The sequence below is a fragment of the Agelaius phoeniceus genome, chromosome 4 (genome assembly GCF_051311805.1).
Source record: "Agelaius phoeniceus isolate bAgePho1 chromosome 4, bAgePho1.hap1, whole genome shotgun sequence".
Classification (NCBI taxonomy): Eukaryota; Metazoa; Chordata; class Aves; order Passeriformes; family Icteridae; genus Agelaius; species Agelaius phoeniceus.
The window spans coordinates 39224281-39250833 of NC_135268.1; the positions used below are offsets into that span (position 1 = coordinate 39224281).

Genomic DNA, 26553 nt, shown 5'->3' on the forward strand with positions numbered 1-26553 from the left:
TATTAGGTTGACTATTTGAATTTTTTCCTCACTGCTTCTTCCTTGTATAAAAATTGATTTTCAACTTTGTGGGGAAAACTGTTCTGTAAATAATGTGTTAATTTTACATAGAGTTATTCTCCAGCAGCCATGCAAAATTTATTTTCTTTCAGTTCACTCTACTAAGTTGTCACACAGGATGTCACAGAGAATAGATTCCCTTGCTTCTGTAGTGCTGACTGAGTTAGCACTGGCACTGGGAAAAGGAAATCAATTTTAATATGATAACATCTAAGTATTTATCAGACTGATACTTTTCATGAAGTCTATCTATGAATAATGGAAGGTGTCAATTCCCTATTTCTAGAAAAGCAGTAATTTTTTTTTATAAGATCACAACTTCAAAAATACAGATCTATTTCATTTGGACTGTACTCTGTCTTATACAACTAAGATTAATCTCTCTGAAATAAAAGGAGTAAGATAAATATAGTATTAAAAAATGTAGGTTTCAATAATATGGATCATCAAGTGAAACATGTAATCTTTTTTGTGGGTGTCAGACTAGATATGAATGGTCTGTTTTGGCTACAGAATCTATAAGCACTTCATAGTTGCACACACTGTTTTAAAGAAGAAAAAAGTCTAAAGGCAGTTCTTCAGAATAAGCCTTTACTGCCACAGTGTTTTTCTGGTTCTTACTGCCTTTATTTCGCCTGTATAAGCTCTGGTCTGAAGATTTATTTGCATTCAAATGGCTTGTATTTTATGCTGTGCTGCAGACCTTTACTCACAGAAATTCTTAGAACAATGTATGTGATTTAACATACTTTCCTTTCCTATAAAATTATGTGTATAAATCTGATAGCCGTTTCTGTTTTCTGCTATATTAAACATAAAGTCAAATCTGATAGAAAAAGTAATACTCTAAGTCAAATATTTCCAGTACAGCTTCATTAATTTCACTGCTGCAGACAAGAGAGCGGGCTAGTGAAAATTTCAGGGAGAGAGGAAAAAATTATGTTTGCCAATCTTGTAACTATTGAAAGTATGTATTTGATTTAATTTCTAAATAACCTGTTTTCTTGTGCACTTTAAAGGTTCTAAAAATCAGAAACATGTCTTAAGACCAGAGTCTCTTGAAGGAACAGATGAAGAGGATCCAGTTACCGCTCTGGAGTGGGACCCTTTGTCAACTGATTACCTTCTTGTTGCTAATTTACATAATGGTATTCGACTAGTTGATTCTGAATCTCTGTCCTGTATCACAACTTTTAGTTTACCCAGTGCAGCAGCATCTGTTCAGTGTTTAGCCTGGGTTTCTAGTGCACCTGGAATGTTTATAACTGGAGGTAAGGCTTTTATTTCCTGATTTATACAAAAAATACAGTACTGAGTCTTCAAAAAATGATACTCCAAGTTTGATTTTTATGTTTCATAATATTTTTAAAAGTAGAAGCATACATGAATTGTACATAAAAAAGACCATAACACAAAACCAAAAAATAATAAACCTACGCTGAGCAGTTTTTTCATGTTTTAAAAGTTTTAGCTACATAAATATGTGACTTTCTACAATTTGCTAAATACTATTTTCCTCATGCACCCTTTAGCAAAAAGTATATTAATTTCTTTGGGAATAGGAATAAAAATGCATTGTAGTAATTGATGCTACTTCAGAGATTTAAAAAATTAAAAGAAGAAAATAATCTATTTCCTGCCTCTTTTCTAAACCATAGACATTATGGCTCAGGTTGAACTAATGAATAAAGAAATTAAGACTGGCAGAATATTTTATAAAAATAGAGGTAGAATTTATCTGTGTTTAAATAGATAATGTTAATAATGATTGTTGTTAATAATGTTATGGCCTTTATGGTGAATGGAGGACAAATAGGATGGCATGGATGTTACACTAGATGATCTCCAGAGGTTCCTTCCACCCCTAACTATTCTATGGTTCTATGGAGTTGACAGTGCCTGCTTAAAAAATTATTCTTAGGACTTGAAGTTTAATTCACTGCTGTATTTTTGTATAAATCAGTCCTCAAACCACATACCTCTGTGTTTTGTTTTGTTTTTTTAAACCTTAGATTCTCAGGTTGGTGTGTTACGTGTTTGGAATGTTTCACGTACAACACCTATAGATAATTTTAAATTGAAGCAAACTGGTTTCCATGGCTTGCATGTGCTAAGTTCTCCTCCAAAAAAAAAGTGTAAGTGTAATTTTGATTGTTATTCATTGTAATGGCTGCAACTTAAGAAAATCTTATTTATGAGTCCAGATCAATATCTGTAGCGTTGGTCAGCTATTTAGTTCTTAATTAAAGTATCTTCTGCTGCTAGTGGATTAGACAAATGCATAAAGGACAAGTACTTTATAAGGTCCTTCTTTAGAAGGCCAGGCTTCATACAGGAATTCTCCATTTCTTTTGTTTTAAATCTTATTAGAATACAAGCATTTTACTCTTTATAATTTCACTTATTACTGAAATAAGAAATAATCTCTCTTTGTCTTTTGCTTTATATTGTTAAGCATGTTCATCACAGTATCCTACTAAAAATCACCATACATCTTCAACAAGTGAGGCTGTTCCTCCTCCAACTTTAACCCAAAACCAAGCATTTTCTCTTCCTCCTGGTCATACCGTCTGTTGCTTCATGGATGGCGGAGTGGGGCTTTATGACATGGGAGCCAAAAAGTGGGATTTCCTTAGAGATTTGGTATGGTTCATCTCTGTCTTTGAATAGAGAGTTTATTTGGCTTATGCACTTTCTTCTAACAGCAAAAAAATGGAGAATGAAGTCTTTGCAGTACTGTACAGCAGTTTCTATTGTTAGAGCCCAGATTTCTAGGAAATAAAATCACAGTTCTGAAGTTTAAAGTAATTTTTAATTGGAAATTACTGAATTCTGTTGGAAGTATTCTGACAGTTTTTTTAAAAAACAGAAATAAAGAGTTACAGACTTCTTTTTAGTTTGTTTATTTTTTAACTGAAATTTTAGTTTGATGACCTTCTCAGAAATTTTCTCTAGTGGGTTTTCTATAATTCAGAATAAAAGTTTGAGTCAAATCAGAGAGCTATATGGTGAATGCACTCAGTTTAACTTTACAAAGAATTATTAAATTTTATTTGAACCTGACATTCAGAAACAGGTTTATCATAAATTGGATGACCCTTTTCTTCACCAGGCTTTTAATTATTGAGGTTCTTGAGGATATTTCTCTTTTCCTCTTTTCAAGTTCTCTTTTCACTGAAAAACCCCCAAACAATTTTCAGCTGTACTCCCATATGCATTTGAATAGAGGCTGCTGGTTGGTATTCTCTTTCCATTTTTATTGGATTTCATCCTGTAAAGCAACTGAGGCTTAAAAAAATTCTTAAATAATACTTGTGTTTCATATATTTATAAACTTAAATTCTACAAATGCATGACTTGGAAAACAACCAATTGATACATTAAAATTCTGATGGATTGAAGTTTAAGCTGCAATAGAGCGTAGACTGTATATAGAAACACAGAATATTCAGTGGGGCACTAGACAACTTTTAGAACACATTCATCATACAGAGCTTTATTTTTTCAATCGGGTACTTTTTACCAACAGGGAAAAACTGTTCCTGTTTTAAAAAATTAAGTTTTTTTTTTTTGCTTAGTTTTTTAATTCAATATTTTAGCAACATATTTTGAACAGAAAATGCTAACAAGTTCCTGGCATTGCATTACCCTATGGTTTCAGGAAAGAATTTTTCTAGTTTTAATTTTAACCTATGAAAGAGCATGTTATAGTCTAAGTTATTTTATGCCTTTTATTTTGACTGATAAGCCTAAATATAAAAGGGTTTTGGAACTCTTAATTGACCTGACAATTAAACTAAATGCAATGTATTTTAGAGTTTGATCTAGAGTTGGACTTCTGGAGAAAATCAAATGTAATAAAAATGGATTAAATATTTGTTTCATTTAAGGGACATGTTGAGACCATCTTTGATTGCAAATTCAAACCTGATAACCCTGATCTTCTTGCTACAGCTTCATTTGATGGCACAATAAAAGTTTGGGACATAAATACTTTATCAGCGGTTTATACATCTCCTGGTAATGAGGGGGTTATTTATTCCATTTCTTGGGCTCCAGGTAAGAATATTTTGCTGTATGTCTAAATGTTCTTTGAATTAGCATTAACTGCAGAATTTGTCATATAAAAGTATTAGTTTTATATAGAAAGGCATCTTCTAAGGTCTAACCAAAACTTAATTATCTGTGAAACCAGTAGAATTCAATGCTTCAGACCTTGCTGAAGCTTATCCTTCTGAGTAATGCTCACAGTATTCCATACTCAGAATGGAGGGAGGAAAATCTCTGGAACATTTCTAACATGACATTATGCAGATGAAAAAATGTCCTGCTTTGCATGAGAAGCAGCTACTTAAAGGAATTCAGATTATATTTTGTGCTGAAATAGTGGAACATAAGTATTTAGCTCTTTTTCTTCCTTCTTTGTGTAGGAGTCTAATCACTGAAGAACTCTGCTTTAACCTTATTAGAATAGGAAGTGTCTTTTCTGCAAAGCATCTTAGACAAATCAGTGGACTCACTGGGAAATTTTGTTTTCAAAGCTCTTCTGTAACCCCCTTCGGTATACCTGAAAATACACATCTGATAGCTGTCAATAGTTGACAATAAGTTTGCTTCCCTATCATGTTTTATTTCTTTTGGACAGCAGATGTATTTTTTTAAATCCTAATAATTCACCTTTCTCTTCTCACCTGGACTTTTAAACTCTTAAGAACTAATAACTGACAGAAGAAAAATACTGTGGTGGGAAGCTTAATGTAGTCTGCATATGTTAAATAAATTTGCACTTTTTCATTTCAGAGTCTCTTGCACTGTATATACATCTTCACAAGTAATTTTTCTTGCTATATGGAAATCATGGCAATATGAAATACAGTGCTTATTCTTGGTTATTTAATTTTGAAGTTTAAATTCAGTGTTTAGTTGTATCTCGCATTGAATCAATAGTTTGTTTGCTGCAGGAGGGGTGTAGGTTTGTTGCTTTTGGTTTTTGTTTGGGTTTTGTTTTTTTTTTTAAGATAAATTGGAAGTACATGCTCCAGTTTTGTTCTTTAGTATCCTGTCCAAAAGCTCCTGTCCCTCCCAGCCAGAACTTTTGGTGCTTACTCCCAGACAGTTCCTGCCTTTTGCTTTGTTCCTAATGTGTAATCTAATGCATGCCTCAATTTGTTTGGTCTCAGACCTTTGAAAAAAGTGATTACTCCTTTTTTCTTTTTTCTCCCTCATCATTCTCCTACCCGAGTTTACTCCCATTTTATATATTTACCTTGCTAGACTCCTCCTGCATAGGTTGTCTTTTCTGCCTCTGAAGCTTGGAATAAAATAACAGTCAAAAGTTTCCTATAAATCTGCTATTTGATGAAAAGTATAGCTATATTGGGATAGATTCAATGTAATGAGGAGACTTTGGTGGCTTTTGGATTAGACCTGAATTGAATTTCCCAGTTCTCACTGTGGAGTTTTGTACTGAGATTTTCCACCCTGTAGAGTGTGGTTACAGATTCAGGTACATTCTTGATGGTCTTAGGTGCAGCAGTGGTGCAAGATTAAGGAAACAAAGTACTGTTAAGTGTTCTCTCTCATTTTTATGATTTGTCTTTATATGTAGGGAACTTTAAAGGAAAATGCTCTAGTTGCTACAACTTTGGGCTTGAAACATTGAGGTTGCATGTCTTTCAGGTTGAGTCATATGCATCACGATCATTAATTTCTTACATGCAAGACTTTTAGCAGGCATTAAGACACTTTTTACAGGAATACAATTTTTATTTGACCATTCCTCAAAACAGGAATGTAGAAAAACAGGTCAGGCTTTCACTGAAAGCCATTGATGTTTTTGACTTAGTAGCAAATGCTAGCCTCATGTTCATGTACCACTGATGTCTTATGTTCATATTACATTTCTTCAATTTAAAGTAAAACCATTGTCAAACAATCTTGTGATTTTATAATTATTGTAATATTTTATAAACATCTCTCTTTAAAGGAAATCTGAACTGCATAGCGGGTGGAACATCCAGAAATGGTGCCTTTATCTGGGATGTTCGAAAAGGCAAAATGATAACCAGATTCAGTGAGGTAAGATGGGATTGCTACTTTTTTTGTCTATATGAAATGCAAGTTAGTCATTCCCTCTAGTGTCCATAAATAGAGATGGCCAAAGTACATATATTTTTAAAAGGTGCTATAGTATAAAAGTCTATGGAGTTATCTAGGTGCCAGTTTACATGTGTGGCAGAAGTATTTTTACTTCCGCAAACTGGGTTTGTAATATGAGAGTGCTGAAGCACCAGATGGACTCCATTATCTTAAAATTGGTCTTGTAGGGATACGTGGCAAAAGCATTGCTGATTCCTTAACTGTGTAAACATATATGGACATACAGACTCAGCATCAAAATGAAAGCTGTGTTCTGTATTTTCAAACATAAGGACCAGAAAAAACTTGCAGTACCTGAAGCCTAGATCAGTAAAGCTCCATTTTGCAGCACACTAAGCAGTATGACTCATTCATTGGCTTGCCTTGTATTACCTGAAATTTATCCAGGCATTTTTAAGTCCTGAAATAGTAGCATAATGTTTATTGGCAGAAGGAGTTGTGTAATATTATGTTGTAGTATTTTACACTGTTTTGTGTATTCTCGGTATATAGATGTGATCTTCAGATTATACAGACATCATCATTTAAGTATAGGATCCACATCAATGTACAAGGGATGCTCTTTAAGAAGAGAGGTGGGGGAGTGAGGAGAGGCATGAGCAGAAAACAAATATACCTACCTTCAGGAGTTCTGGCATTCTAATACTGATATTGGCATTTGTGCTACTAAATATCTTTTCTGTAATACTTGTCCTGATACGCATCCCAATTAAGTTTTCTCATACCACAATTTTTCATGCCCATATACTTCGTTATTCGAACAAGTAACTAACCTTTATTCAGAATCACTGAATGATTAATGTTGGAAGGGACAACAGGGAGTCATCTGGTGCAACCTCCCTGCTCAAGCAGGGTCATCCTAGAACACTTTGCACAGGATTGCATCCTAATGGTTCTGGAATATCTCCAGAGAGGGAGACTCCCCAACCTCTCAGGACAATTTGTTCCAGTGCTTGGTCACTTACACAATAGAGAAGTTCTTCCTCATGTTCAGTTGGAACTTCCTGTGCATCAGTTTCTGCCCATTGCCCCTTGCTTGGCACTACTGAGCAGAGCCTAGCTCCATCCCCTTGGCACGCTCCCATCAGATACTGTCAGACATTGATGATCACCTCTCAGTTGTGACTTCTCAAGACTGAATAGGCCCAGCTCTCTCAGCCTTTTCTTCTAAGAGAAATAATTTTTGTTGACCCCTATTGAACCCTCTCCACAAGTTCCATATCTCTCTTGAGCTGAGGAGGACAAAACTGGGCACAATACTCCACATATGTCCTCACCAGGGCAGAATAGAAGAGCAGGATCACCTCCGTTGCCCTGCTGGAATGCTCTTCCTAATGCACCCCAGGACACCATTGGCCTTTTGGCCACAAGGTCACACTGTTGCTCATGGACAGCTTGGTGTCCACCAGAACCCCCACCCTACCCCCCTTCTCCACAGAGCTCTTTCCAGTGGATCAGCCCCAACCTGTGCTGGTACATAAGTTTATTCTTCCCCAGGTGCAGGACCCTGCATTTGCCTTTGTTGAATTTCAGCTGGTTCCTCTCTGCCCATCTCTCCAACCTGCCAAGGTCCCTCTGAAGGGCTGCACAGTGCTCTGGGGTACTGGCCACTCCTCCCAGCTTTGTGTTGTCAGTCAACTTGCTGAGGATGCATCTGCCTCGTTATCAAGTCATTGATGAACAAGCTAAACAGTTCTGGGACTGGTATTGAGTTTTAGACCACCACTAGGCCTCCAACTAGAGCCTGTGCCACTGATTACAACCCCCTGGGATCTGCTGTTCAGCCAGTTCTCCATCCCCCTCACTGTCTACTCATCCACTCCACACTTCCTGAGTTTGACTATGAGGACTTTGTCAGAGACAGTGTTGAAAATCTTGATGAAGTCAAGGTGAGCAATACGCACTGCTCTCCCCTCATCGTCCCTTGAGGTGAGGCTTACTGGTTAGTAGTTCCCTGAGTCTTCCTCTTTCTTTTTGGAGACTGGAGTGACATTTGCTTTCTTACAGTCCTCACCTCAGAAACCTCTCCTGATTGCCACAGCCTTCCTTTCAAAGATGGCCATGAGCAGCCTCGCTGTGGTGATACTCTTTCAGCATTTTTGGATGCATCCTGTCAGGGCCCATGGACCTTGGATGTCAAGTTTGTCTGTGTGTTCTCTAACCCAGTTCATCTTGATCAAGGGAAAGTCGTGCTTCCAGCTTCTTGCTTCCATTCTTCTATGCTGGTCCCTTGAGTCAGAGACTCCTGAGAGCTGGTTCTGTCAGTGATGACTGTTGTAAAGAAAGTGTTCAATAACTCTGCCTTTTCTGCATCCTCTGCTACCAGGGTCCCCCCTCCATTTAGTAATGGGCATACATTATCCTTGGTTTTCCTTTTGATATTAATAGAGCTGAAGAAGCACTACTTGTTGTCCTTGACATCCTTGGCCAGATTTAATTCCAGATGAGCCTTTGTGCTCCTTATCTCCTTTCTACTTATTCTGCCAACCTCTCTGTATTAATTCCAAGTGGCCTGACCCTGCTTCTATCTCCTGTGCATTTCCTACGTGTGCTTAAGTAACGACAGAAGTTCCTTGGTCATCCATGAAGATCTCTTGCCCCTTTTCTCCAATTTCTTGCTCATCGGGGTGCATTGTTTTGAGCCTGGAGGAAATGATCCTTGACTATCAACTGGTTCTCTTGGACCCTTTTTCCCTGCAAGGTGTGTTCCCATAGAACTGTTCAGAGAAAATCCCTGAAGAGACTAAAGGTAGCTCTGCTCAAGTCCATGACTGTATCTTACTTGCTGCCCTGCTTCCACTTTGCCTGATACTGAACTCCACAGTCTCAATAGTCACTACAGCCAATGTTGCCCCCAACCTTCACATCTCCCACAAGGCTTTCCCTGTTTATTAGTATGAGATTCAAGCAGCACAAGATTCCTTGTGGGATCCTACACTACCTATGACAGGAAGTTGTCATCAACACTTTCCAGGAACCTCTTGGACTCTGTGCTTCACTGTGCTGCTTCTCCAGCAGATGTGAGGGTAGTTAAAGTGCCCCACAAGAACTAGTGCCTGTGACTTTGGGGCTACTTCTAGCTGGCTATAGATGGCTTCATCCACTTCTTTTACCTATCAGGCAGCCTATAGCAAACACCCACAACAGTGTCTTTTATCCACACCATAAGCTCTCAACTTGCCCATTATCCAGTCCAAGACAGAGCTTGATACATCCTAAGTGTTGCCTCACACAGGGGGAAATTCCACCAGTGTGACTTTCTGGCCTGTCTTTCCTAAACATTATGTAGCCTTTTGTGGCAACATTCCAGTCATGCAAGCTATCCCACTGTGTCTCTGTAATCACAGTGCAGTCAAAGGCTTGTGACTGCACATAGATCTCTAGTTCATCCAGTTTGTTCCCCATACTGCATATGTTGGGGTACAGGCATCTAATAGAAGTATTTGATTCTGTCCATATCCCAGTGGAGGTGCAAAGGGATTCCCTGTAGTTCTGTCTAATGATTACTTCTTTGGCTGCTTGTGCTACTAGAGTGATTTCTATGGTTCTCTCCCTCCCTACACATTCTCTCTGGCAAGCCTGGCCTTGGTCTCTTTCCAAACTAGTTTAAAGCTCTTGCAGTGAGCCCTATGAACTCCTGAACTAAGATCCTTTTTCTCTTTGGAGACAGCTGAACCCCATTTGTTGCCAGTAGGCTTTGTGTTGTATAAACTGACCCATGATCAAAACCCCCAAAACCATGGTGGTAACACCAGCATCAAGTACAGTTGTTCATCTGCATATTCTTCCTGTTTCTTGCCGCATCATTCCCTGCAACCGGCAGGACAGAAGAGAACACAACTTGTGCTTCACATCCCTCAAGTTGTCGCCCCAAGGCCCAAGGGCCCCTCTTGATTGTCCACAGTGTTGTTCATTTAACTTTAAGGTTTATATAGTTACAGATTGCCCATTCTTCAGCTTGACCCAGTTTTGTCTCTTAGATCCTGGAGGCTATAGTGGTTTTACTACTTATCTCCATAGTCCCAATGTTTTGGACTTGGATTCTCAAACATCCAATTTATATTGGGTACTCATTATCATGTGGTTTTGTACAGTATACTGTACTGGGAGAAAAGAGCTGAAGACCATAGGAGAATAAAGTAAAAAAGATGAGTCAATAGATGAGAGAAAAAGGGGTGAATTATTTCTTATTGATAGGTATTTTGCATTTTTTGAAGCATGGAAAGAATGGAATCTTCTGCATTGCCTGGAGTCATAAAGATTCCAAAAGAATAGCAACCTGCAGCAGTGATGGATTTTGGTGAGTGTTATTGGAAGAAAAAAACGGCTAAATGCACTTCTCAAGTCCATAAATTTTGACAGTACTCTCAGTAATTAATTTAAAAACTTTTCTTACTGGACAAAACTTAAATTCTATTACTCTTCTGTACTTGTTAGGGTACATTTTTCATGATTTAAAAATAATAAAGGAAATGTTTTCGAAAGGAATAGTGTCTAAGACACACTGATAGTGAAAATAAATTGTGATTTTTATTTGGACAAGAATATCCTTCTAGGTTTCTTATCTGTAGAGGACACTTTTTGAAAGATATCCAACTTTACTTGTCTTAATTTTAAATTTTTTTTTTAGTTTGTTGTTTTAAGGACTAAAAAGTACTATTTTAGAATTAAATAACTACAAGTGCTCTATCACAGGAGTATAATACCCCTTTCTAAAAATGCATGAATGTCCATTGAGACCAATTTTGCATATATTGTTTTCAGTACATCCTAAAAATCTTTCTTCATTTGTTTCCTCTGCGACCTGTGTCATTCCAGCTTGAACATAACGGGCAGAAATTTTAGAAAACAATTAACTTTCTTTTTAATTCATAAAGATCTATTTGTACCTTAAAGCCATGACTACAGCTTTGATTCTGGGCTATGAGATCCTTTCAAGAAATATGTACCACAATGAAGATCTTTAAAGCCCCTCTGAAGAAACACAGATAACTGAAGTTAGATATTGTACAATCAACATCCAGTTAAATGTTGCGATTGAGGGGCTGATACTGTTTGTGGCTGTTTCTCTGACTCTTTGTGTATACATTTTTGCTCTCTGGTTTATTTGCACAGAATAAAACCTAGTTTTTCATAGCCTACCCAGAATGTATTTTTCCTTATAATATCACATTGTAATTGTTTTCAGTATTATTCGAACCATCGATGGCAATGTTCTTCACAAGTACAAACATCCAGCTGCAGTGTTTGGCTGTGATTGGAGTCAAAACAACAAGTAAGTAAAAATTAACCCAAAGAATTGACAATATTTACTATTCAAATTGATTACCAGTAAAGTAACACAAATTTATGTAGAATGTGATATTCACTCTGATAGTAAAACACTGAAAATATCTTCCAAAGTAGGATATACCTATAGCAGCCCTCTCTTCCCAGTAGTATATTTCATTGACCACATGAACTTTCTTAACTTTCAAAGGAGGATCATTTCATATTGATGAGAAAAAAAAAAATATCTAGCTGAATTTATAATGGGGGGGGGAGAGGGGAAGACATTCAATACCAGGAGAGAGAGGTCTAGAGGTGCAGATTGGTGTCCTTGAAATGACTGCTAAGGTGAAAATGTAGCAGACAACTAAATACTTTGTGATTACATGTAAATTTTGTAGATAATTCCTAATAATGACATGAGAGCTTTTTGTCAAAAAAAAATTCTCGTAATTCAATTTAATAATAGCTGTGTATTGGGTGCGTAGTCAGACGAGTGCAAATATATTCCCCATTGCAACTAAAAGATCTTTATCAGGTTTATTCTGATTTAGTTTTTTTTAATCAGATTATCGATAGCTACATGTTGAAGAAATGATGGAGAAGCAAAAAATTGCTATTTAAAAAAAATAATCACCAATTGCACATTATATTTTGTTTAAATTTAAAGAAGCATTTATCACCTCTGTGACCAAGGATTTTGCTGTTTTTATTTTGCAGAGATATGATAGCTACTGGTTGTGAGGATAAAAATGTTCGTGTTTACTACTTGGCAACCAGCTCTGATCAACCATTGAAAGTTTTTACTGGGCATACTGCAAAGGTGTTTCATGTACGGTGGTCTCCTCTCAGAGAAGGAATCCTCTGCAGTGGCTCTGATGATGGGTGAATATTTCTGAACTGTTAGAAAACTTAAAACTCAAGCAGGACTATTGGAGAAACTCACATCTTTGCTTGTAATGGTGCTGTCAATACTTAATAATCTAAATCTCTGCCTTGTTCAGATCCAGGTTTTAGCTCTGCTCTTAGCTTTATGTAGTATTTGGACTGCAGGATCATTATCTAAAATAGTCACAACTGCTGCAGTAGTGCAAGTTTCCATATGCTTTCCCAAAAGTAGGCTCAGTGCCTGATACTGTTACTGTGAGGAATAGCACAAGGAGGATACCACATGCTTACATTAAATCTAAAGAAACAGATGCAAGACCTGCCCTTATTTGATATTTTTCAAGAGTGTAGTTAAGTAGAATCTGCAGAGAATTTTAATGAGTATTGTATCTTTCTGGTTTTTTGTTTGATGCTGTTGCTTTTGAGGGAGGGCACATCAGCCCAGCACATCAGTAGAAGGAAGCATTTTTCTATGATTTTAAGCCACTTCCCTGCAGAATATATAAGATATTTTTGTAAAGTTTGGCATGTTGGCTTCTATTGCTTTCCCATTATCATTCATTACAGGTTTATGTTTGAAGCAAAATCTATTAGTTCATAGTGCAGTGATTCATGACAGAAGACAACCTGATAGCAAACTTCTTGACAATAAAATACATTGAAGAGGACTGGCCCTAGAATTGAACCCTGATGAGCATTGCTGCTGACCAGTTGCCTGCCAGATGTAGCTCCTTTCACTACAACTCTTTGAGCCCTGTTGTGATGCAAATAAATATTCTGATAAATTTGAAGCTTAAAATATTGCTGAAGTAGAGAGATAATTATATTTCTATAGGTGATCTGATGTAAATTGTTCTCTTTTATGCTGTTTCAGTACCGTTCGGATATGGGATTATACACAAGATGCTTGTATAAATGTTCTTAGTGGACATACAGCTCCAGTACGGGGACTGATGTGGAATCCTGAAATTCCTTACCTTCTAATATCTGGCAGTTGGGACTATACAATTCGAGTCTGGGACACAAGAGATGGAACATGTTTGGACACAGTTTATGATCATGGTGCAGATGTGTATGGTAATATCTTTTAAATTTTGTTTTATTTCTGTATTGAAATGCATTCTAATAGGGTTTGAAATTTATAAAGTAATTTAATCAAACAGGTTATTACATAAACTTATTTCACTACATTTTAAAATATCCCCTCTCCTAGGATTAACATGTCATCCTAGTCGTCCATTTACGATGGCATCTTGCTCTCGTGATTCCACTGTGAGACTCTGGTCGTTGACACCTCTTATAAACCCTCTACAAATAAATATCATAACAGACAGATGTTGGGATGATATTATCAGCAATACAGGTAAGCAAATTGTATAAGCCATTGTTTTAATTTTCTTTATGTTAATATTCCTATTCCTTTCGTTGTTTTGTATTTTAATTTCATATATAAATCTTTGTGTGTGTTAGATCGCGCCGTGGAGTCTGGAGCTCCTCCTTTGCTGTGTGGTAAAGTTTCCAGGGATATTAAACAAGAATTGGAAAAATTGTCAGGAAGTCTTCAAGGAAAAAAACTAAGGTGGTTTTCAGAATTTTTTTCAGTAAGTATTCTGCCAAATTAAGGATGCTGTTAATTCACATGACTTTCTTTTCTGAAGTCAGTCTCCAAAATTGGGATTTCTTTTTTGTCTACCATTTTTTTCTCTCTTTCTTGAAGGGAGCTTAGAAAATAGACAGAAATAAGTTAATTTCTTAACAGGTCAGCATGTAAAAATGTCCATCATTGAATTGTTTGTCAGTTGTGAAAAAGAAATTTCACTAATTTAGCTTTGCAAAAAACAAATCAGCTTTTTGCAAAGTTAAATTAGTGAAATAATATAATTTTCTATAGGAAAGGTTAATTTGGCATCAATTTGTTATTGAAGAAAATGAAATTATGTGCTTAATCAAACTGCATTAGAGTTTTTATTAAAAGAACACCTTCATTACTGACAAGTTTTTAACTGCCCTGTGTCTGTGCCCAAACTGCTTTTTATGTTTTAGGAATTGTAGATCCAGGTGACCTGTGCCTCAGTATCCATCTACTGCCTTTTCTCCATTGCACAGTAATATTTTCTATAAATTGCTGCAGCTTCTCAGTGCAAATGAGTTAAAAAATATGATTTCCTTTGAGTTCTTACCTGAATAGAAGCTGTACTTGAGGTATAGCAAAGACAAAATTACTTGGAACTACAGGTTCTACTACTACTGAAACTTGTGTCCAGTACGGTTGTAATTTAAATCAAAACACTGATCTAAAAAGACCTAGTTCATCCAAAGTATTTGGTTTGAGTTCTAGATCTTGAAGTGGATAATTGAGAAATTATGAAACAATCTTTTGCAATTTCAAGCTTAGACATTTTCTCTTTTGATAAAAATATATTTATGGAATTCTTAGTTTTACATAAGTTATAAATTTTGATTTCCCTTATTGATTTGATAGTAAAACTGTTCTAAGAATACTAGAATTTTCCAAGAAAATCAGGTATGGGCAGTGCTTTTTGACTCCAGAAAATGAGATATTGTGCTAATCTATGTGGAGTCTGATAAGAGTTTTAGGGGACAGAAAAAAGAGAGAGTAGTCTCTTTTATTATTTGGGGGGGGGGGGGGGGGGGGGGGAAGCGGTGGGGGGAGGTTGAGTGGGTGATGTTTCCCTAGTAGGATTTTATGCTTTTTACCAGCTTAGAAATAATTTGACTTCTAAACTTGTGATCCTGTTATTCTTAGAAAAGCTTTTTTTAGGTCAAAGGTTTAATGATTTTTTTAAGCTTTTGAATACTCACTCTCTTCTAGACTTCATTCAGTGTTAAACTGTTGTCCTGTTTCTACAGAAGGATTGATTCAAAGGCTAGACCAATAGAAATGCTTAAAACTTATTAAAAACAATATTTTGTGCATATACCGTTATACTATATGTGTCTATTTTAAGATTTAATATTAAGATAGTAAACCAGGTTGTGACAGTCAAGCCTTGAAGTTCTTTTCTACCTGGCCCATGCCTTTCTTTTACAGAAAGTGGTAAAGAAGTCCTGGGTCAGCTCCTGCATGGCAGCAGCTGACTGTTGGTTTGTGCCAGCAGTAGACACAAGCTAGCTTGCATTTATTTGAGAGCAAAAGGGAAAACTAATGGTGAGCCCTCAGCTATGTCCACACATAACCAAATCGGTTCATGGATTTCACTGTATCTTTACAGCCTTCAAGAAGACTGAAGGACTTGTAATCTCTTGAACTAACTCATGCTTTCATAATAAAGGTTCTAATATTGAAATTGTCTGAAATTGTATTTCTTGGAGTTGACTGACAAATTTTTTCCAATATCATTATAAGTTCAAGTTTCTCTCTTGAACATAACTGTAATAAAACTCTTCTTCTCTAACAATTTTAGCCTCCAGGAGGCAGCAAAAATTTATGGGATTTGGTTGCTGTAATAAAGGGACAGGATGACAGTTTGCTTCCACAAAACTACTGCAAAGGAATTATGCATATGAAACACCTCATTAGATTTAGACTGGTAAGTGAAGCACAAACAGTATGTGAAAATGGTTGTTAGTCCATGTAGTATTTCACTATTTAAAAATAACATTCAATGCTTTACAAAGGGTCACAACTTCATATCCAAAGATACTTGTGCAATACTGGTTCCTCACTGCAATACTTGTCTGTTACAATAGCATCTAGCTGAGTCTGTGTGACTTCATGCATACTCAGTGTTAAAATGCTGGGTTACAGTTATTAACTAGAAAAGCAATTTCAAAACAAAATCAATTGCAAACAATCATCACTACAGTTTCAGCTATGAAGCGATTTGTCTTGCCTATTATATACACTGTACTTTTATGTTCAGTAAAGTCAAATTATTTGTTTTTATAAACATGAAGTGTGTAGCTATGTTCAGATGTAAAGACAAGGGAATTCATGTCTGAAAACGGGGGAGAGTCATCAGAAATATGTTCTGTAGCTCTCTATAAGAAGGAATGGCAAGAAACTGTCCTTAACACAGATACACAGCTTAAGAGTGACTTGGATGAGAAAAGGAAATTCAAGTATTAGGCCATAAAATAATTAGTAGCTGCATTTATGAATATGCAACGAGATACACAGTTTGTGTAGAATATGAAGATTCATCATTCTGTCAGGAAGTTCTTAGGAGTACTAAAGAATGCCATACTCCAATGACTGGATTGTAAATAGAGGAAAGATGATCTACTGGTATGGATCAGGAAATGCACTTGCCAGGCCCAGGGCTAATACTTGCCAGGTATCACCTGTTGTTTGCTGTAAAATCACAGACTTTTTTAGAGTGTCCTGTGTTCCTTGTGACTCTCAAGTGATTAAAGTTTATGAGTGTTATTAACTGTAATAAGAGCAGCTGCTCTGCAAATCCTATGAAGCTCTGTCTGTGTGTCCATGTGTCCAAAAAGCCAGTTTTCTCAGCCAGTTGGCCTGAGAAGACATTAAATCTTGACTTGTGCAGTGCCAGCAGTCTGTTTACCCCTGCAGAATTATTTCATGCATTTATAACTCCAGTGACCTAGAATAACTACAGTAATTGCTGGTCATTCTGTGCACCTGGATTAATTAAAAGCATTTTCCCCCCTTCTTGCTGACTCAAAATCTTGTTTGAAATCTTTAAGAGAAAGTATGGGGTAGGGTAATGCTGCCTGCTTATTAAGGACTGCTAATATTCTCTTTTCCTTAGGAAACTAAATAATGGCACTGCAGCACCCATACATTTCGGGATAAATTAAGGATTTATAGCAACTCTGTTTTTTCTGGTTTTAGTAAACAGAGAGGATGCATTGATGACTTTAGCATCAAAATAATAAAAAATATAGAGGTGCTGAGGGAAAAAAAAAATGTAGTATGCTTTTTTAAAAAAACAGATTCTTGGGAGCTATTGGTCTATGTGGCAGTTTAGTTTGGGGAAGAATGTTCAAAATTCATTCTCCTTCTTCCATATATGGTTCTGCAAAGTCATGAATAGCCAAATGCCATCATTGTGCATTGAAGATAGAATTCAACTGAGAATTCTTGAAATGGGAATCTCCCTTTGTTTTGTTTTTTTTTTTCCCTGTACATATAATTCTATTGCAGCTTGTTTCTCAGGCTCTGCCAGATGAAGAAATTAAGTCTTGTCTTCCCAACTAATATAAAAATTGCAGAAGTTGGGAATATAAATAATTTCTTGGCTATAAGGTTAATGGGGCATGACCGATCAGATCACAGAACTTGTTGTCTACCAGTTAAGCCTACTGTCTTTGTTATTTCTTTGTGTGGACATCATTATAATGGTAATACGTACAATTTTCAGCTCTCTATGGTTTATGTTCACAAATATTGTTTTTTAAGTTTCAAAATACCAAGATTTTTATGAGGGGCATCTGGATTAATTACCATTATATATGAGAATAAAAAAATAAGTTATTATAGGAAGATAATAAATGAAAATGTATATGCGCAATAAAACACTCGCACTTTAACAACATAAATATAGTTCACTGTAATCTCATTGAAATCTCTTTCAATTAGCCTTTTTGCTAAAGCATGTTTTTCTTAAATTATAACCATTATATTCTACTGTAATATTTACCAATAGTTCATTCTTAAGGAAACTTTTTTTCATCACAGAAAACTTCTAAATCTTTTTTTTTTTTTTTTCCCCTCAGTCCAAGGCACAAGAACTGACAACAGTAAAGATGTCTAAATTTGGAGGTGGTATTGGTGCACCCAGCAAAGAGGAAAGACTCAAAGAAGCTGCAGAAATACATTTAAGATTAGGACAAATTCAGCGATATTGTGAGCTAATGGTAGAACTTGGAGAGGTAAAATATCAGAACACTAATGAAGAATAAAAAATTATGAAAGTTTCTGAAAACCAGCTACCCTAGCAAAGATGTGGAAGCAATGAATGGGTCACAAGTCCCCAAAAAAGGAATCTTGTTCCACTTATTTTTAACATATGCAGTCTAAAGCATAACTCATTCCTTATTTAACTTTGACAAATATATTTTTAATGGAAGAAAATTTACACTAGTTTAAAATATGGCTGCTTCTCAAATGGAAATTATCACTTTAAATGTATTATTGCTTTCTTCTAGTGGGACAAAGCTCTCTCAGTTGCACCTGGTGTATCAATGAAATATTGGAGGAAGTTAATGCAAAGGTAAGTTAACTAAAATGTGATGGCAAATTGTAGCTTCAGTTCATAAAAGGACACAGACAAGTAGGAAGGATGGATACTATTACCAGATATACTTGTCTTTTGTTACAGCATTCTAGTGATGTTACTTTTTGTTCAGTAAGCTTTGGGATAGAACTGTGGAGAATTTCAACAATAACTTTGTGTACAAGAATGAAAGGTTTGAAAATAAATTGCAACTTTATAAACTCTTTAAGTGCATTATTCACACTTTGTAAGTCTGGAAAGGCAGATGGGTTTCAGTGAACTTTATTTGGCTTCATCTCACACCTACACCATATAGTTGAATTTGGTGATTGTTCCTATATATGGTTCATTCTTGTTTATTTATTCATTTGTTTAATTAGGAGAGCTGATCAGTTAATTCAGGAAGAAAATGATGATGTCATCCCATACTGTATAGCTATTGGAGATGTGAAGAAACTGGTTTCATTCTTTACTTCAAGAGGTCAGCTTAAAGAGGCTCTACTTGTTGCACAGGTATCACTATACATATATTCCAGTGTGGGAGATGTATTTAGCTCTTAGCTTTTAAGTCAGAATATGACATGCACATTTAAAAGGCAAAATAGCTGAATAATGATGCCCTAGCCTTTACTTCCATATGGTATTGACCAGTTTTTATACAGAAATCACAAGAAGGAAGTACCTCATGTTTACAGATTTAAAGCCTGATTCTTTTAAACTGCAACCAAATGACCATAATGCAAACCAATGTGTTCAATTTCAATTGAAATGGAACCTGATTTTCAACAGCTGGTATTGTCCTTAACATCAAATTCATGTAGGATTTGATTTCTCATTAATTTCTACTGAGAAATCATCTGTAGGTTTTAGCTAAATAATGTACAGAATGTAACTTTGACACATGCTTAGATTGTTTGGAACTGTAGTTCAAACTATAGTGTTTGAACTTTAAAGCAAGTTAAAGCTCCAGACAGATCTTAATTTTTCATGTAAGTGAGGTATTGCAGAGCTACTACAATTCATAGAATAGTCTGTCTCAAAGGTTTAATAAGATAATAATGAGTAACAAAATGCCAGGATTTACCTTCCTTTGTAACTGAGCCTTGAGGTTTAATGCTGTTATCCCAGCTACATCTTCAAGCATGTGAAAGAATTTCAAAAAATTCACAGAATCAATTAGGTTGGAAAAGATCTCTGAGATCACTGAGTCCAGCCCTTTACCAACCACCACTTTGTCAACTGATTCCATTTTAACCCACACTGATCTCTTTGTATTTGATGTTAGAAATAAATTATTGTAAGATACAAAGAAAAGTTCACCTTAAGCCACTATATGCCAAATCTTTCCAGATTTGCTGGTATACCTGCTGAGCAGTATCTGTGGACTTCATCCTCCCCTCAGAGCTGCTTGCTACTTGGGGTGTAAAAATCAAGTTGTAGCCTTCACCATCCATTATATCCAAATGCTGAAGAATCCTGCACCAATGCATAGGAAGGAAGAAGTCTCTTGCTTCAGTAGAATTCTTGTATGGCTAGATAAAACTAGACTAAGATTTAGCTATGAATAAGTTAATTACTTTATACATTAAAATATTTTCTTTTTTATAACTGGGCTTTAGAATGATTTTTATATACCTTAGATTATTTTTATTGTTATAAACATTTCATTTCATCTTCAGTTTGAATTCTGCATTAATTAATCTATATTTTATTCACTTCCAGGCAGCTTGTGAAGGAAATATACAGATGTTGACACTCTCCACAACAAGTGGAACTTCAAATTCTGCTGGAAACAATACAGATGATTATAATGAGTAAGTTGTTCTAGTTTGTAACTATAAAACTCATTTTACTGCAGAGTGTAAAGTCATTAAGGGTGATAAAGCATAGTCGTTTAATTTGGCATCAGCAATGTAGTGTTCAACAAAATATTGCATCTTCTAGTACTTAGTTAGTGGAGTTACTAACTACCTGATGCTACACTTATTTCCCTATTGTGCCTCCTGGCACAAAATGGATTTTTCATATGTGTGCATTATAATTATAAATGTCCTTTTCTCTTGCTCAATATGTAAGATGCATTCCTGTGCACTAAAATATATAGCATATTAATTAAGAACTTCTGGTGAGTAAGATTTAGCATTAACAAGTATCTGTGATCCCCTGTTATTACACATAATCTCCTCCTGAAGCTTTGCTCTTTGTCATAAGTGAAGGTTCTGATAATGTAAAATAAAAATCAAACTGAAGAGAGTAGGTTTAGATTAGATATTAGGAAAAAATTCTTTACTCTGAGGCACTGCAACAGGTTGCCCAGAGAAGCTGTGGCTGCCCCATCTCTGGAAGTGTTCCAGATCAGGTTGGATGAGGCTCTGAGTTACCCAGTCTAGGGGAAGACATCCCTGCCCATGGCAGGGGGCTTGGAACAGAATTATCTTTAAGCTTCCTTCCAACACCAGCCATTTTATGATTTCATTGTCCATGTCCATAAAAAAAAAACAAAACCAAATATGCACCTCGCCTTGTCTAGAACAGCACTCAGAAACCTGAATTACATTATCAAGTTATAGTTGTAGTTAAACAAAAACAGTTTGGAGGCTGTGTAGTTACTTCATTTACATAAGCAGTTTTTGAGCAATTAGAGAAGTACTAGTGCAGAGTTTACAGGTACAGATTGGATATCCAGGTATCTGATTTTCCTTCTGTCAATCTGAAGAGACATTTCCTACTGATGTAAACTTTGGGAAACTGACCCACCTTAGTACGTACCAACATAAGTAGTGGATGAAGCTCAAACAGATTGCATTTTTCAAGCTAGTAGTGTCATTATCTGTGAGCCAAATATAGCAACTTTTAGGGTACAGAAGCAAATGTGGTGAATTACATAAATTAAGACCCAAGGTGCTCCACCCTTAAAGTGACCTTGTAGAATTTCTTTTTTGTTCTTGCAGTCTCCTGCAGAAGATCAGTAAAGAACTGGCAGATTGGTATTTCCAGGATGGTCGTGCAGTGCTTGCAGCATGTTGTCATTTGGCTGTCGAAAATATAGAGGTAATTTTTTTTTCTTTAACAATGAAAAAGCCAACATTTACTTCCTTTTTACATCTCTACACATGTTTTAAAATGTATGTATCATATTCTAAAATGGTATTTGGCATTTGATTTTTTTATACTTATGCAAAGTCAGATAGTTATAGTATTAAGGTTAGAGTCAGAACTCCCTTGATTCTATAAAATTCAAGGTCTCTCTCATGCACAGAAGGTAGCCTGTTGCTGCTGACTTTTATTTCCAATATCTTGTTATATTAGACAAGGTAAGATACTTAAGTACCTTGGATATATACATCTAAGTGTTACTGTTTATGGTGACCCAAAATACCCATTCAAAACTGGAAGTTATTGTGCTAAAGAAGATGCAGTCATCCACCTTGAAGAATTTGCAGTCTAAATGAAGAAGTAAATAGTAAAAGAAAACCCCACCCCTCAGTACAAAAAATAGAACTGACATGTAGGAAACATTTTATTATGTTTTTTATTTGCTTGTAGTTTTACAAATTGTTTCTTTTCCTCATTTTAGCTGGATTTTGTTGTTGTTAACTTAACATGTTTTTCCTCCTCTATCGCCACAAGAAATATAATTTCTTCCCAAAGAGAAATTGAGAATCAGTAAATTCCTATCTTTCTAAACAGACATATTTGAAGTTGTTGTGTAGTCTCATAGGGTTTGACGTTCTGCTATGCCTATCAGTAACTATGCTCAGAGAGAGTAAGAACAGGACAATCCTTCCTGTTTTCTGGGGTTTTTGAGTCTCCTTTCATTGAAGGAGAGGGGGAAATATAAACTCTGAATGCTAGTGTCCTTAAGATTAGATGGAATTCCTAGCATGCATTTTAGGTATTGTGTTTATGTGATCTCTTCAGTTGAATAAAAGAAGATTCTGCTAAAGGAAATCTATTTGGTTGTTTAAAAGCACATTAACATATGGAGCACAATTATTTACTCGTTCAAGAGACCCAAAATATATAAAATTGGGTTTAACTATTGCATATTTTGTCCTTCTGTAAAAAGTGTCATAAGTGAATGTTGTATGCTCAACATGATGAATGGCCAAAACTGCTTCTGTCCTTTAATGATATAATTTTTTCATTGAGCAAGCTTGCAATGGCAAATCTGATTCGTGGAAATGAACTGGAGCTGGCAATCAGTGTGGGTACTGTCTTGGGAGAAAGTGCAGCACCAGCAACACATTATGCCCTAGAATTACTAGCAAGAAAATGTATGGCAGTAATAACATGGTAAGAATTTCTTAATCCAAAGATTTTTTTTTTAATTTTCTGCCTGACAAAGCAATCAAGGTGTGTCATTGTGAAACTTTTGTAGAGATCAAACCACAATGGGAAGGGAGAATTGCTGCTTGAATAGTAATTGCTGTATTAGACCTTTGAAGTACAGGGCATGCAAATATTCTGCTTTAATCTCAAAATACATTCTGTATGCATTGTAAATGAGAGAGGAGTCATTGTCAGAGTATGAAACCCACTGAAAAAAACACCCTTGATACTTGGGCAATAGGTAGCTTATGAAGTCCTAGTTTTTACTGAGTAAAAAGAACAGCTTCAAAAAAAGTAAGGCTGGAATTGAGTTAAAAAGTCAAAAGGGATATTTCAAGTAGGATATGTGAAGTGATTTTTAAGTACTTGATTGAAAAATATAAAACTATGAGTCTGAGGAATTATCTTCTATTGGTATTAGGAACACAAGACTCCTGCAATGATTTAAGGATGAAACAAGATTGCTGTTTAGTTCTGCAGGAGTAACTTCTCTCTTGCATATAGGGGAAGCCTTCTGTGGCAAATTTTCTTTTCCTCATTGTAGTGGTTTTACTTTGAAAAAATCACCTTCTTGTTTTTCTGTCTAACAATGAAAAAGCAGAAAACCTTTCTAAGGTGTATTTGGCAGCTGTATAACTGGTTTGTAATTAACATTTCACAAAAAATGTGTACTTAAACTGTTAAGGATCAGTTTTTCTTCTACAGTTAGTATTTGCTAATGCATTTAGAGGTAGTCTGAGAGAAACATAGAGGAACTCCTCTACATTAGAGAGGAGATTAGAACATTAGAATATTTAGCTTTCATTAGACAATGAAGCATTGTAGAAAGATAAAATAAGAAACTGGTGACTTGCTGCTTTCATTTTGCAGTGTTTCAGCATGTCTGCATTGCACCAGTCTTAATAGGGTTGTTTTGGCAACTCCATCTGCAGCTTTTAAGGTGTCTGAAGCTCTTTCATTGTTAAGGGTGATTTTTATGTAGCCTCCAATAGGAAGTACTGGAGTTAAAGAAACTGCATATTTTTCCAGTTCCATAACAAAAGCTTGTTCTGATCTCAGGGCTGTAATTACTGCTTATAATGGTATGGCATCTATGTTTATGTCCATAAAGGTGCTGTAAACTTAATAGCATGTGTACATTGAAGTCTACATGGTGATCAAGCCTGTACTGTACGTGATAAAATTTTAAAGTGATGTACTGCATATTGCCCAAGTATATATCTGGATTTTTCAATGGGTTTCACACACTGTGCTGAACACCTTGCAATCCTGGATTCTGATTTTCAGCCTTGCAGCATATTTTTTATATTCTGTAGGAAAAGATCAGAGATTCATTAATCTCTTTGTTTTGTAATAAAGGGATTTTCACACAGCATAATCCCCTTGGTTAACTGCACTCATAAGATCATATATAGAGAAGGTGGAGTTCAAGGGTCTCTGATATTTGAAGGGCTCCCTTCTTAAATTTACTGGTTGTTATGCTTAGGGATATCCATCAGTTGGAAATATTTCACTGTAGTGAAGCACTTTATTGTAGACAGCAAAAGGAATACCAGAAGGATCCTGATGAATTAATAAAGAAATCAGTTACTGAATGCTGGAATGTTTCTTGGGTTTTGGTTCGTTGTTTTTAGAAATGCTCTAAAATATAAAAGCAAGCCAAAAAAACCCAAACTAAACATTCATGCACTTTCCCAAATCTAAAGTCTTGAGAAAATGTGTGAATGTTTAAGGACACATTATTGTTTGTATTTAACACCTAAATACTGTCAAAAGCAACTTTCTGCTATTCAAAAAGCTAGTCATATTTTACCTGAGATACTGAATTCTGCATATGCAAACTCAGCCACCTCATTTTGGTCTTTATACCAACAGTGTTTTCAGTTTAATTCTTAAAAATCATTCCAGTTTCTTAGAATCTTTAGGTTCTTAATAATCATTCCAGGTAGCACAATTTGTAGGCCATTATCTTCTTTGAATTACTTTTTTTAAAATGAATACTGGATTTCAGCTTTTTGACAAGAAAATTTCTAATAACTTAAAAAATGTTTAAATTGCTTTTGAAGATTAGTACATATAAGTAAGTGATCTTGAAAATAGCTTAAGAACTTGTGAAATAACCTAGATTCTGGAAGAATGCTTCTGTAACTTGGAAAAGTAGCTGTTGCACAGTAAAATATTATCACAGATTTTCTAAAGACCTTTTGGCATGAGTTTCTTTATGTTGTCAAAAGGCATAAAATAGAAAGCTATTTTTTGTTGTTGCTGTTGAAGCCAGTTGCCCTGACCCATAGATTTGCTGCTGTAGTTTAATTATTTTCTATCAGATATTTTCTCTGTAAATTAATGCAAAATTTTTTTCAATACTGTTTCAATGTCTTCCTTTTAGCTTCCCATCACTTGGATACAGGTATTTTGCTTTTTGGAGAAAGTTTAAGCTTATTTTTTCCCTTAATAAAGTCACAAGCTTTTCAAATTTCTCTAAGTGTCCTAATTTTTAATTGTGATTAATACTTGAAAGTGAGATAGAAAGCAGTTGCAAATATTGGATAATAGCTTACTTGAACACTTTTAAGCTAAGGACCACATTCTGAAAATCCAGAGGTAATCAGTAGGATTTTTTGCCTTACAAAGGGGCAAGTCAATCTTGAGGTTCACAGGAGAAATGACGTCTGCTTGAATAGAAGAGTCAGAGAATAACCAGTTCTTAAAACTTAAATAGAACAATTTCCAAATAATTTCCTAATATTATACATTCCCTTCATCTGTTTGTTGTGTGAAGGATAGGATAACAAATGGTAAAAAGTTTAGGAAAATGTAAGAAATGTCAGTTTGCTAAAACACTTTTCCTTTGAGAAGAATCAAATAGGTATCACATTTTTTCCCATATAATCTCTCTATTTCTATGTCGCATGAGCACCAAGCTATTCTGGATATTGGAGAGATGTCCTGTGTTGATGTCATGAAGCTTTAGAACCCTGGAATTTTGAGGATGGTTTCATGACACAGAACCACATTATCATCTTTTCTTATCTCAGATTGGAGGGTTCCTACTCTCCTTTCCCATCCCTGCTCACATATTCTTCCATTTCACTTTGAGATGGTTCTGAGGCTTAAGAACTGCACAACTGTTTAATTCAACAAACTAAAGCAACAGAAAATTAATGAATGACTTTCCCAATAAGATGAATAATTAAACCTCATTTATTGAACAAAAATATTCTTAGATACTGAGCTTACTTCTGCACTTCTCTGGAAATAGTATTTTTTCAGTAAACTCTTCTTTTATTAGGAATGTAAAGAGAAAATAGCTTCCTTCTATTACAAACCATCAAGAGTAACTATGTGTCATCTTTTGTTTGCGCAGGGATTTAGCAGTTGATCTTCTTATGATGATTCCTGATAATAAACTGCAGTTAGTGAAACTATGTGCTTTTTATCCTGGATGCACAGCAGAAATAAATGACCTGCATGAAAAGGTACAATGTAAAATAATTTACCTGGATCTAATAAGGTTTTGTATTGATTCATTTACTAATTTCAAAAAACATAAGGCCATATAAAACCACAGGGTGAATTTGACTTTCACATCTTATATGTAACATATTCTTTTCTCCTCTCTTAGTCTTTGTTGACTTTA

General features: G+C 35.5%; 1 protein-coding gene across 6 annotated transcripts in view; it reads left to right on the plus strand.

Annotated features, from left to right (window-relative positions):
• The window catches only part of WDR17 (WD repeat domain 17), a 56566-nt gene that overhangs the window by 22505 nt on the left and 7508 nt on the right, over nt 1-26553 (plus strand). For 5 of the 6 annotated variants that reach the window (XM_077177343.1, XM_077177342.1, XM_077177344.1 and 2 more), the window contains exons 5-24: nt 1080-1331; nt 2073-2195; nt 2516-2703; nt 3951-4119; nt 6047-6138; nt 10437-10519; nt 11408-11494; nt 12208-12372; nt 13250-13452; nt 13589-13738; nt 13846-13976; nt 15801-15926; nt 18082-18237; nt 18514-18578; nt 18962-19094; nt 20304-20395; nt 21533-21632; nt 22738-22877; nt 25303-25323; nt 26281-26392. In XM_077177343.1, coding sequence (XP_077033458.1) covers nt 1080-1331; nt 2073-2195; nt 2516-2703; nt 3951-4119; nt 6047-6138; nt 10437-10519; nt 11408-11494; nt 12208-12372; nt 13250-13452; nt 13589-13738; nt 13846-13976; nt 15801-15926; nt 18082-18237; nt 18514-18578; nt 18962-19094; nt 20304-20395; nt 21533-21632; nt 22738-22877; nt 25303-25323; nt 26281-26392 — 2588 coding nt within the window. The remainder of the gene's footprint in view (nt 1-1079; nt 1332-2072; nt 2196-2515; nt 2704-3950; nt 4120-6046; nt 6139-10436; nt 10520-11407; nt 11495-12207; nt 12373-13249; nt 13453-13588; nt 13739-13845; nt 13977-15800; nt 15927-18081; nt 18238-18513; nt 18579-18961; nt 19095-20303; nt 20396-21532; nt 21633-22737; nt 22878-25302; nt 25324-26280; nt 26393-26553) is intronic. The other variant, XM_054633613.2, reaches the window with a different exon arrangement.